Genomic DNA, 13,443 nt, shown 5'->3' with positions numbered 1-13,443 from the left:
TGTTGCTGGGGCCACTTCAGTAGGCCTCAGAGGCTGAATCTGAACTTGTTCTCCAGGACGTCTCCTGACAATAGGCAAGAAGAAGTTTACGGCCCTCTTGTCTGAGGGCCCATTGCAAATTAACTTTGCTATCCACACGTTCTTGAGGGGCACTGTGGCATAGTGGTTACTGTCGTGGGTTCTAGGTTCAAATCGTGACTCCCCCTGCGGCCTTGGGCAACTCATTTAACTTTTCTTTGCCTTGGCTTCCTCATCTGTAAAATGGATATAACAGTGGTTGTGCGGATTAAATGAGCAAATATACATAAATCATATGAGGGAGTGGCTGACATTTAGTAAGTGTCAATAAAAGTTAGCTATTCTCAACACCATCATCCCCATTATCACCCCAGGCATCTGTGTTCCTCACCTGTACCATAATTCTGTCTCAGTAGCCCACTTCCATATCTGGACTCTGTGAGGCTTGCATTTCTCTGGCCAGGTCTCTCTCCTCCCCAGGAAGTAGTGTCTTGCCTTTAACTGGCAGCTCACCTGGCGTCTTGTGGGTCCCTGCTCAGGGTCATGCACAGGGAGACCCCCATCTTCCAGAGCACCTTGTTACCTCCTGCTGCACCTTCCCATGCTAGCTGCTCGCTGGATACCATGGTCAACCTCTGGGCTCAGCTGCCTCCTAGCAACTGCAGGTGGATTTGCTGCTTCAGCACCTGACCCCTCACTGTGGGTCTGATGCCACGTTAAGCCCTCTGGCCTTAGGAGGTAACTGGGCCACACTCAAATATAAAGAACTTGTTGATGACCAGGGACAGGGTATCCTGAATGACGCATCACAGGTAGCTAGCTGATTAGGCAGACGCTTATGGATATAATAAGAGCAACAGTCATTAGCATTAAAAACACTGATAAAAATGTTATCAGTGTTGAGCCCTTCCAGCTTTGCGTGGCTGTGTGTTTGGAAGGGCTCAATACAGATACATTTTTATTACATAAATGTCATATATTTATTGTAGAGAGAGTAGACAATACAAATAAACCAAAAGTTAATTGTAAAAAGAAAACTTCTATAACTCACCTTCCAGACATAACACTTTTAGTCTCTCTCTCTCCACACACACATCCCACACACATAATCACTTTTTTCACTTAATGGATTGTGGACGGCTTTCCATGGCATGAAATACGCATTTATATCATCAAATATCGAGCAATTCAAAGTGATTCTGAAGGTGTGTTGTTTCGTGGTCCAGCCCATTGGCACTATGTTACGGATGGGTAGAAAGAGGTTAAACAGGCTGGCTAAGTTTTTGTGGTCCGCAGCTTCTAATTCTGGTAATTGCCACTAGGTTAACTAGGGTGGCTTCTGGCTGGAGCCTCATTTAGAGCAGCTTGGCTTTACGTAGTTATTTGAGGAACGGGACCTTTGGCCCACTTGTTCTGGTCTCTTTCCATTACAAAAACCTGCCACCCACCCAGCAGCGGATCTCGAGTTTCTAGTGATGGCCAGCGTGGGTGGTCAGCATTCTAGGCTCTGTCTCTGTGTCACCGTGGGACCTCTGGTAAGGTACCCCGCTTCGCCACACCTCTGTTTCCTCATCTTTAAATTAAAGGGGTTGGATTTGCTTTTCTTCTGCTCTTACACTGTGATTTCATGTTAAGTAATTTGGCGTGTGATTGAGGCTTGGGAGTGGCTGTTAATTGCGGCTGCCTAGTCTGGTGCCAGGCTGGCTGCACCAGAGGGAGCACTTCGAGTGTATATTCCTGAGCCTCTTGTCCACCCTCCACTGGGGCGAAGCCCGAGAATCTGTATTTTTAACACACCCCTTAGTGATTCTTTCTCATCGCAAGGATGGTACTTACTCCCAAGCTGCCCAGCTGATCCCATCCTAGTCGAACTTCGGTTCTGGCCAAAGGGTTGTAACAAGCATCTTAGCTCCAAATCCTTCACGGAGGCAGCTGGTATTGCTGGAAGCCTACACGGTTCCGGCTTCAGGACCACCAGCAGCTTGGCTTCCAGAGCCCTTGGAGACAGCCTTCCCCAGCCTGTCAGCTTCTCACCCATTGTCAGAGCTCAGCTGGCCCTGCCCATCCTTCCGGCCCTTTTTCCCCACCAGTTTCCACCACGTTCTGCTTCACATGGTTTCTTGCTCCATATGGTTTGGCTCAGGCTGCAGCAGGGTTATGACCACCCTGAGTGTTTGTCCCAGCAGCCTCTCCAAGTGCCCTTGATCAAGCAGGGGATGTTTTTCCTTCCACCTGGTTTCATTTCTCCCTCTGTTCCCTCATCTTCCACGAGACCTGATGTTTCTGATACATACAGTAGATTTCTTTCTAAATCCTTCAGGACGTGAGCTATCATATTAGCAGTTTACTCCAGAGACTTCTATACAGAGCTTTTCATACTTAAGGGGCCAGATGCCTTTCCCGTCTGATTATTAAAACACCCCCTCACCACACACACACCTTACACTTAAGCAGAGTGTTGCTAGTTTTAAAAAGCTAGATCCTAGCTTTAAAGGAGAGATTGTGATCTTATTTCACATTTATGTCACATTTATCATTTATAAATGGGACTTCCCTGGTGGCGCAGTGGTTAAGAATCCGCCTGCCAATGAAGGGGACATGGGTTCGAGCCCTGGTCCGGGAAGATCCCACATGCCACGGAGCAACTAAGCCCGTGTGCCACAACTACTGAAGCCCTCACGCCTAGAGCCCGTGCTGTGCAACAAAAGAAGCCACTGCATTGAGAAGCAAAGATAAATGAATTAATTTTTTAAAAAAGAGATATTTGTTAAAAAAAAAAATAGAAAGAAAGAAAAACCGTCATGCCAGATTTACTGAATAATAATCCTTGGAGGAGGGATCCAGGAGTTTGCATCTCCCAGGAGCTCTCTGGGTGGTTCTTTTGCATGTCGAAGGCTAGGAGCTCTTGCTTTAGACGGTGGAGAGAATTTAGGCCAGAATTTAGACATGATGGGAGGACACTGAGAGAGAGCCTGGTGGACACCAGACTTCTTGGGGTTCGATCCAGCCTCTGTCCTCACTGGCTGTGTGGCTGCTTCATGCCTCAGTTTGCTCACCTGTGAAAAAAAATCTAAAAATACCATATCAATCACATTGGTCATCGTGAAGATTAAGTTAGTTAATATGTGAAATATGCTTAAAATAGTGCCTGCACCTGGTAAGAGCGCTGTACATGTTTGCTGTGAATATTATCCCACGCACAGGAATGGCACGAACAAAGTCAGACAGATGGAGATGGATGGCCTCTTTGAGGGAGGCGAGCAGACCACTTTGTCAGGAGCAGGTTTGGGTCCGTGGTTCTCAAATTATGGTATGGAAAAACAACACGGGGAGCGTGTGAAAACTTTAGTGTCCTTCCGAAGTTTCTGATTTAGTAAACTTGGAATGAAGCCTTGGGACCTGCATTTAAAATTTTCGATACAGGTGATCAGCGCATTTGTAGAACCCCAGGTTTCGGTGGAGGAGGACTGGCATTTAACATTGGAGAGGTCTCCTGGGATTTGGCTGGGGCCATGAAGGGATATGCACGCTAATTGCATGTTTAATATCTGCTTTATTAGGTGTGTCCAGAAAGCAGTAGAAGTATCTGGGAGGTACAATGTGCATCCTACAACAACAAGCCGTTCATGGGCCGGTTTTATGAATGGGAACCGTTTGCAGAAGGTAAGAATAGCCCTAGCCCTGTCCACAGCAATTATTTTCTGTCTGTGCTCCAACCCTGTTGCCCTTTGGTTATTGCTGGAGGAATTGGTGTGATCCTGGCTAGAGTGACAGTGAGGGAGAAAGTGTGACCCCCAGGGCAAGGGGGAGCCGGTAGGGGTCTTTACCAAAGGTAGTGGAGCTCAGGTGACACCTGGACCATCAGTCAGATGGATGAGGCATTGGCTGAAACAAGCAGTGTCTGAGGCTGGCAGGATGAGTGAGACAGGACAGGATTTATGGAATGGGTTAGAGCGAGAGTTTCAAGCTAAGGTTGTGAGGAGTGAACAGGGATGGAGTTTCCCTTTTCCTTGGTTCCTGCTACAAGCACTGGTGTGGTGGCTTAAGAGAGCATGTAGAGTTGTAGGGTTGACAGTTGTTTGGCTTTTGTGCTGGGGGAGCCTTGAATGCTTTTTCCAAAGATGAATTGTGGTAGGTAGCCATTGCCCTTGGGACCAAGGTTCCTGCCTTTTCAAAAGGATGGAAGATCTGATATTGGTAGAGCTTGTCAGTGCTGTTCTAGATCTTGGAGTCACTTTCCTTTGTTGAAGCACAGATGATAACATGGCTTTTGGGCTGAGAAGTGTTCAATTCTGAGATATATCTTCCCATCACAGAGAAAGTAGGCTCCAAAGTGGTGCTGGGTCGAGCAAAACGTGTGGGGTTCAATACCGACAGCCATGCTGGCCAGAGGAGAGAGTGCAGCTGCCCTCAGTGTTCAGCTCAACGTCAGCCCAAGGCAGTGACTGGGGCAGCTGGGCTGGGCCACAACCCAGTGTGTGGAACACGGCTGTTATGTCCGAGCTCTGGAGAAATTGTCCTGGGGAGGGCTTGGTAATGAGTTGTGCGGATTCCATTACAGAATCAATGTCCAAATGTGGAAGGTTGTGCCTAGATGCCAGCCCTTGAGGAGGAGAAGGCAGGATTGATGTCTGCTCTGAAATGGGACGCAGAATTATTCTTGTCTGTGCATTTTTCTCCGAGAAGAGTCTGTAGCCTTGTTTGGGTTCTCAAAGTGGTCTCATGACCACTGCCCACTAGAATCGCTGAAGAACCTTCTAGAAATACTGATGCCTGGGCACCGCTCCCAGGGATTGTGATTTAATTGGTTTGGGGTGCAGCCTGGGCATGAGGATATTTTAAAGATCCCAAGTAATTCTAATGAGCAGCTGGGGTTGAGAACCTCTAATCCAAGAGGGAGGCAGGATTTCAGAAGAGCTGGTGACTCTGGCTTAAATTAAAGGCACAGAAACATGGGTGTTTCATAACCTGTGAAATATATTTTTGTGTCAGAACAACAGTACTTGTCAGTGAGCATTTTGTCTGAGCTGCACCCTTGCTTTATTGCTGGCTGTGGATAATAATAGCTGCTTTGCCGTGATTCACTGGGAAGAAAGGCGAATTCCTCCAGCCGTGCACTGTGCTCCCCATTGTTTCCCCTGGAGCTGGAGCCCCATTGCCCAACCCTCTCTGCTTAGTTCAGGGAGGTCATCTGCCAGCCACCTGATCCTGTCAAACCTGGTAGACTCAGGTCTAATGTCAAAAGCCCTTTGCCTCCTGCAAAGAAAACTTGTGCTGATATTTTCACCTATTATCAATATTCCCTGTGGATGCCTGCTATTGTCTGGTTTATGTATGATTCTACCTTTTCTGTTCTTTTGTTTGCCCTGATGTGTGCTGGACTTCAATTGTGAGTCCTGGCGGGGGGAGGGGAGGAGGCTTTTTGAACATTTGATTTAACTTTTTATTTTGGAAAATTTCAAATGTACGTAAAAATAGAATAGTATAATCGTATAATAATAACCTCCTATTTACCCGTCACTTAGTTTCAACAGTTATCAACTCATGGCTAATCTTTTTCATATATAACCCACCTACTCTTCCCCATCCAGATATTGGGAGCTATTTGAATTCACATTATATAGCATAATTCACTGGTGCATATATTAATTAGAACTCTTGGTTGTTAGTGACCGAAATCCAACCTACCTATATATAAACAAGAAAGATATTTTGTTGGTCATGTTACTGGGAAGTCCAAGAGGTGGGCTGGGATTCAGATATGTCTGCATTCCAGGGATTCAATAATATTAGGACCCTGCTTTTCTCTATCTTTCTCCATCTCTTGGGCCTGTTTACTTACTTCTCAGGTGGATGGGCAGGCTTACATGGCTTTGAACTTGCAATCACAGTGAGAAAGACTCTGTCTTATCTAGTGCTGTGGGTTGAATTGTGTCCCCCAAAAAAGATATGTTTAAGTCCTATCCCTGGTAACTATGAATTTGCTTATTTGGAAATAGGGTCTTTGCATGGTAATTAAGGTGCAAGTTAAGAAGAGGTCATACTGGATTAGGGTGGGCCCTTATCCAATATGACTGGTGCCCTTATAAAAAGAGAAGAGGCACAGAGACGCACATACAGGGAACACTCGGGCACAGAGACAGAGGGAAGATGGCCACGTGACGACCAAGGTGGAGATTAGAGTGATGCTGCTACAAGTCAAGGAGCACCAAGGGTTTCGGGAAAGCACCCGAAACCAGCAGAAGGCACAGAAAGGTTCTTCCCCAGAGATTGCAGAGGGAGCGTGGCCCCGCCAACACCTTGATTTTGAATTTCCAGCCTCCAGGACTGTGAGAGAATAAATTTATGTTGTTTTAAACCACCCAGTTTGTGGTAATTTGTTACGGCAGCCTAGGAAACTAGCATGCCTAGTGATGGTTTCAATCTCAGAAAAACCACGCTGTGATCTTGTTTGGATCATATCCCCATCCCTGGACCTGAGTTCAGGGCCTGAGGGGGTCGTTGGGCTAACTCAGGTCATGTGACCAACCCTCTGGTGGGAAACACACATCCCAGCAAGTGGAGGTGGGGAAGAGGGGATTGTGACAGACAGAAAAACAGAAGCTTCTACAGAAATTATTATCTACTTTTTGGCCATAAGCCCTGAAAGTTTGAAGAAGGCAGTTAGAATCCTGGTGTTTTACAAAGAAAAGAAAAATGCAGACTAGCAGCAGACTAAAGAAATCAGCTATCTTCTACACTGTGTCTGTTACTTTGCCTAGAAAATTCAGCATTCTTTAAAAATATTTATTGACGTTAATATGTCTCACATGCCTAGAAGAGGATCACATAGTCACCGAAGCTGCATTTACTTTGGCTTTCTTTAAACAATTCTTCTTGCTGCTAAGATTGTTTTCTTGATTTTGTCCTCTTTCCTCTTAAATGACTCCCAGGCTGACCAGTGGGAGGAAGACGCTGTTAATGTTCCTGCAGGGTGTTCATACTTTACGGCTGGATTTTGCATTGGGCTCTTGGTTTTGTTTGGAAGCCTACTGCTATTTGCACGTGCCTACTTAGGGAGACAGCTGCACTCATTCAGTCCAATGCCGCACAGTGTAGTAAAAGCAGAGTACGCTCTCTGATAAACACACTAATTTCTCCACATGCTTCTTCTTAGGCTTTTAAATGCATTTCCTGGATATGGTGATCTGTCCTAAGATAACGTGTCTAGGAATTTTTCTCACAGACCTAATACCGTAAAGACGATAGAAGTAGAATTCCAGTGCCTCTGCATCCCTGTTTACTCAGGAGAGTGATCGTTCATGCCTGTCACCCTAGTCCCCCTTCATTCAAAACCACTTTGGGCAATAAATTATATGGTCAACCTAGCTATAATGGGAAAGTCTTCTTTAATAGGAAGACATTTTTTCAGGGGAAATTTTAGGGGAAATTTGTACCTGTTCTCACGACTAGAGTGTTGGGTCTGGGCGGCACTAGAATCTGGAGTTTTTCTGGGTCGCTGTGGGCCATTCAGCAGCAAGCATCGGTCTTACTCCATAAATCAGGGACAGCTTTGTATTGGAGTACTGTAAGTGCACTGTGTGTCGTGATAGCTGAACTAAATAGGGTGCAGATCTAGAAGCTAAAAGTGAGGCTGAGTCAGAAATCGGAGGTTGCTAAGTGGTCACGTGACCAGGGCCACTGTATCTGTCAGGCCTTAGTAGCTTCTGCTGCAGGAACAAAGAGCCCCCAAATCCTAATAAGCAAAGAGACTCCAAATCCCTAATGACATGAACAAAAGTTTGTCTTATGCTCATGCTCCCTGTGTAATAGTAAGTATTCTGCTCATTCGGGGACCCAGGCTGATAGAAGCTGCACCTCAACTTCTGCTTCCACTGAAGCAGGGAAAGGGAGCAAGTGAATCACACATGGGTTCTTAAAGCTTCTACTGGAAGCGATCCCTGTTGTTTCTGCTCACATCTCATTGGCCACGGCAAGTGGCATGTCACACTTAACTTCAAGGGCAGCAGGGAGGTACCCATCCCACTGTGTGCTCAAAGGAGGAGAAATTGAATATCTGTGACCAGCCCTAATGACTAGCACAGGCAGGAAGCTCCAACAGTGCCTTCCTTCTAAGTCCAGGAGACTTTTATTAGGCTGCTTGCAAGGAGAGTAGATTTTGCTCCAGGAAATATTAAACATGCCACATAGTCTCTAATAGCCACAGAGCCCTGAGCCACTGAGAACATTTTTTCTCCTTGACTAAAGCTCTGAGGGGCAGAGGTGGAATGTTGGCGCCCAGGTGCCCAGGTGTGCTGCTGACTCCCCCACCAGTCTGTCCTGGCACAGGTACTCCACTGGCGTGTGGGGCAAGGGCTGCCATAGACATGGACAGTGTTATCCAAACTGTATGACACGAGGAAGGAAGGCTTAGGACCAAGTGCTGGTGAACCTGGGATTAGGATGTTCATGTTTTAATGAAGCATCTTCATTCATTCCTAGGTACCTGCAATTCTCCATCCTACAGCCCACCCCTCCTGCACAGACAGTTCATAGTCATCAGGGACCTTTCAGAGTGGACAGGGAAGGCCTAAGGGTAATGAGAGGAGTTTTCCAGTAATATCCACCGCAGAATCCATTCTCAAACTCTCTTATCTATGCCTAGGAATACCTGGCAAGACTAGGCCATGGTTGCTTACATATAAGTGTATTATTGAGGACAAAGCAAAATCCTGAGGGCAACCTCTTGTGAAAACAAAACGGTGATTTGGGTTTTATATATGTTGAGTTTGAATGAATGGTAGCGAGATGCCCAGCAGGAAGTTGGGGATGTTTAAGGGAGATACCTTAGGGTTGTAGACCTGTATTTGAAGTCATTGGCTTTGGTGTGATAATTAAAGCCACCGTGATGGATACGACCTTCAGGAGAGTGTAGAATCATGAGGACAAAGGGATCCAGGAAGGAGCTTTGGATTATGCCCACTTTAAAGAAGCAGGGGAAAGAGAGTCAACCATGAAAGGAGCCTGAGAAGAGGTGGCACCAAAGCATTATAATGCCTTATATCATCTCTTACAGTAATATAGTCTATTATGGTCTATAAAGTTCTCTTATTACATACACCACAGTGAGGAACAAATGAGATAATAGAAATTGCTTGTATTTATTGAGCACTTACTACGTACCAGGCATAGCTCTAAATGCTACTCATTTACTCCTCACAACAACCCTGTGAGGTGGTACTATTACCGGCCTCATTTTACAGAAGAAACAAAGTATATAATAGTTAACTAACTTGCCCAGGGTTATCCAGCTAGTAAGTGATAGAGCCAGGTCCTAAACTCAGAATCTGGCTACAGGATCTCTACTCTCAATGTGTATGGAAGCCAGGAGAAAGATGTGTACAGTTGTGAGCATTTAAGACCAGCCTTTGGGTACCTGTTTTCCTCGTAAAAACTGTCTGAGTAATTAACATTTAAATTTTCTTAAAAAAATGAAAGAAGGGGCAGTGGGGGAGAAGCAGTCATAACAGCTTAACACAGCAAGAGGTCAAGGAGAGAATGAGAACTGAGAAAATAAGACTAGGATAGACGGTTGGGAAAACCACTGGAAGGAAATTAGAGAGGGTAGCTGGTGAATAGAGCTAGCTCTTTCTTTTAAAAATTGCCATGAAGAAGGCATATGGAGAGCGTTTGCTAGTTTAAGGGGAAAGAGAAAGGTTTGTTTGGAATGGCAGAGAAATGAGAATTCTGTAGATTGAGAGAATGAAACTTATAAAGAAGAATAAAGGGTTAATAGAATGGTGCCTATGAACCTACTCTATCCTAGAAGAAAAGGTGGAAAATAGGCACTTTTTTCCTCTTGGAAAAAGTATGTTATTGTTTCTCTGCATTCTGTTATAGAAAGCTTCTTCACCATTAAATAAAAATGCATTTATTCAAGAGAAATGAAAGCAATCATAGGTCCATAAAAAATATTTGTTTAAGAATGTTCACAGCAGCTTTTTCCATAAAAGCTCCAAACTGGAAACAACCCAACTATCCATAAACAGGAGACTGAATAAACAAACTATGGTACCTTCATACAATGGAGTATTACTCAGCAATAAAAAAGGCCGCTCTACTGATGCATATAGCGATCTGGATGAACCTCAGAAACATTATGTTGAGCAAAATAAGCCAGATGTAAGAGTACATACTGTCTGATTCCTTTTATATTATGTTCTAAAGTAGGAGAAATTAGGCTATGGTGATGGAAGTCAAAACAGTGTTTGCCTGTTTGGGTGTGGGGAAGGATTAGCTGGAAAGCGGCATGATAGAACTTTGTGGAGCATTGGTAATGATCCAAATCGTGGTTGGCATGGTTGTTACACAGGTGAATATAGCTGTCAAAACCCATCAACTGAATTCTTGTGATCTAGGCATTTTCTTGTATATAAATGATACTTTAAAAAGTCCATTAGATTCTCTTTCCTCCTCTCTGTCTTCATCTCTGTGTTCCTAAAAGTGAAATTTAGAGCCAGTATAAATTTCACCATTATAGAACTGTTCTAAGGCTTGCTGGTTTGCCCCTTTCTCTCTCATTCTTTTTTAAATACTCTTTATTACTGATCATGGAGAAACAAGAGGATTTTAGGGAGAATGGACTCAGATGCAGAGTATCATTTTTGGAATCATTTAGGATCGATCACAGGGCCTTGTTGGGCCTGGAAATCCTCAGGTAGGTCTGGAATCGGAGGAAGCAAGCTGCACACCTGTATAAGTTAGCATTCTTTTTTTTTTTTTTTTCCTTGTAAGCAACAGACACCAATTTTGGCTAAGTCAAACGCAAAAGGATTTTATTGGAAGCATATACAGTAGCTCCGAGAATCAACAGGAAGTGTGCAGGACCAAGCTGGGTGAAGGACAGAAACTGAGGAAGCTCTGGGGATCCAGGTGGACAGAACTGACGGTCTTACTTGTCTGCTGCTGCTGCTGCAGTGGATAAATTCCAACAGGTTTCTCCATCCAAGAGTCAAAACCCTGGAAATAAGAGCCCTATTGGCTTGCTACAGGCCACATGCCCACTCCTCGGCCGGGGGTAAAAGGGTGGGGGGGGGGTCCTGACTGACTTTCCCAGCAAGACTACACACAGAGGGGGAGAATTAATTTCCAAAAAGGAAATCCTGGTGCTGAACCAAAAGAAGGAAGAATGGATCTTGAAGGGCCCCAAATGACCAATGTCCATGACAGAAACTCACAAGTCAGGATGCCCATCTGGTTTGTCAACTGTCCTTTCAGCAGTAGGCTCACAGGGCTTCTTGACACCTTTGAGGGATTATTGGAATTAGGATATTACGTTTGAGTATCACTCGTTTGTTCTCCTTGTGTTTATGTTTCTGCAGATTTCTACAGAAAGGCCTCCTTATGCATGTATGGCATGTGACTGTGTGGGTCCCCTTTGCTTCCACACATTAGCAGGCATAATTCAGGTTGACCAGTGTGCATTTATTTACACAGGGGCACGGGAGAGAGGCTGGTGTTCTGTGGTAACCTTTACCATCCCACTGCATCCTGTGTTGAGGATGATGACCTCAGGGGGAAGGGAAGGGGGGTTAGTAATGGTTCTGTTCCTTCCCCCTGATTTCCGTAATCCTGGTCACCCTCCCGCTCCCCAGCGGGATTATCTACGTGAAGTACACCTAGAACACGTCTAGTTCTTGCATCCACACTGTGTTTCTCTGTGTATCTGAAGAGTATGAAAGATGTAGGGTGGAGCACACGGTGTCACATCTCTGTGAGTCTCTTTTCCCTGGGAAATTTAGGATTTAGAAAGGGAAAGACTGTTTGCGGGAGACTATCGCCCCTGCTCTAAAGTATTCTGGAAGGTGTAAATGATTCGTGTAAAAGTGATTTCTTTCCTGGCGTTTGAACCAGCGTCGTTCTAAGTAATAGTAAAGAAAAGCCTCAGGGTATATTTCAACATCTAGTAAGCAAATTAGTCTAAATGTGAGTAATTTTGAGGATTGAAAACCAAGGGTAGAGCTTAAACCCATTGCAAAATATTAAATAATGAGACCCAATCCTGTCATTTCTGTTTTCTGAGAAGCTCAGCTTTCTTCAAAGACTGCCTCATCTTCGTGGTGTCAGGATGGGCAAGGTCAGATGTCACTACAGTGTTCCTATTCTACAGACGCAGGAACTGAGACTTCAGGTTGGATGGTTTGCTCCAAGTCGCAGGATAAAATAGAAGGATCAGATTAAACAAGAAGTTACATAACCACAGCCTGCTGATTTCAGAGCAGTCATTTGCCTCAGGGGCTACCAAAGAATTTCTCTCTCTGTGCAACCAAGCTGTGACTAATTCGGTACCTTTAAAAACAAACAAATGTGGTTTGTTTTTGTTTTTTTAAACATCTTTATTGGAGTATAATTGCTTTACAATGGTGTGTTAGTTTCTGCTTTATAACAAAGTGAATCAGCTATACATATACATATATCCCCATATCTCCTCCCTCTTGCGTCTCCCTCCCTCCCACCCTCCCTATCCCACCCCTCCAGGCGGTCACAAAGCACCGAGCTGATGTCCCTGTGCTATGCGGCTGCTTCCCACTAGCTATCTATTTTACGTTTGGTAGTGTATATATGTGCACGCCACTCTCTCACTTTGTACATTGACTAAGACTTTTCCAGTAAATCCTGGGACTCTGTCTTAATCCCTTGTAGCACAGCTCTGTCACCCTCTGAGCAGAGGCCTCTGACTGTAAATTGGTAGAGCTGGGTCCCAAGGGAGTGGTCAGGACATTTGGTTGCACCTTGCATGAACATGGAGACATTAGTATGGGGCCAACATCAAGAGGTTTTTAGAGTTAGAGGCCTTAGGGCTAGAAAGTAATCAATGAAAATGCAATTTCTGTTTAAACTGTAAATCCAGCCCATCCTTTTGCATATTTATCAGAGGTTCTCCCTCATCTGCATAGTCCCTCCCCAAAAGCTATTAAATAGCAACCATACCTGTCTGTACCTGCTTCTTAGAAATTCCATGAGTGAGAACATTCCATGAGTCAGTGGGACTTGTTTACAAAGGATTAAAGGAAAAATCTGATGTGTATCTGTTGTTGGGTGGGAAGAAGGGAGAGGGCATGCTTCAGCATTCCCAGGCAGTCTGCTTCACCTTCCTCCTCACATTGCCTACATTTTGCAATAATGGCATTCTTATAATGCCACTATAATTCACCCTGGGATGATATTTGCCTGGCTACCCTTTGGAGCCACATTGAATGAAACCTCCAGGTTCCCCCTTCAGATACTTGAAAGCAGCCGTCTTGTCACCCTAAATCTTATTTCACCAGCCTGCTGAATGTTTATTTCCTTCAGTTGATTCCTTATGGATTGGAGCATGCAACTTGTTTATCATCTTGGCTATTCTCTTTAGAATCAGTACGTGAGTCATAACAAGCAGCTCTGGTT

The 13,443-nt window shown here is 44.8% G+C and overlaps 1 protein-coding gene across 1 annotated transcript in view; it reads left to right on the top strand.

Moving 5' to 3' along the window:
• Positions 1-13,443, top strand: part of THSD4 (thrombospondin type 1 domain containing 4) — a 569,301-nt gene that overhangs the window by 114,446 nt on the left and 441,412 nt on the right. The window contains exon 5 of the mRNA XM_022579923.3: positions 3,579-3,681. Within this exon, the coding sequence (XP_022435631.1) occupies positions 3,579-3,681 (103 nt within the window). The remainder of the gene's footprint in view (positions 1-3,578; positions 3,682-13,443) is intronic.

Source organism: Delphinapterus leucas, chromosome 2 (assembly GCF_059928025.1).
Source record: "Delphinapterus leucas isolate spDelLeu-1000000601 "Yukka" chromosome 2, BTC_Dleu_Yukka2, whole genome shotgun sequence".
Lineage (NCBI taxonomy): Eukaryota > Metazoa > Chordata > Mammalia > Artiodactyla > Monodontidae > Delphinapterus > Delphinapterus leucas.
The sequence above is the reverse complement of the archived record's forward strand: the minus strand, read 5'-3'. Positions and strand labels throughout refer to the sequence as shown.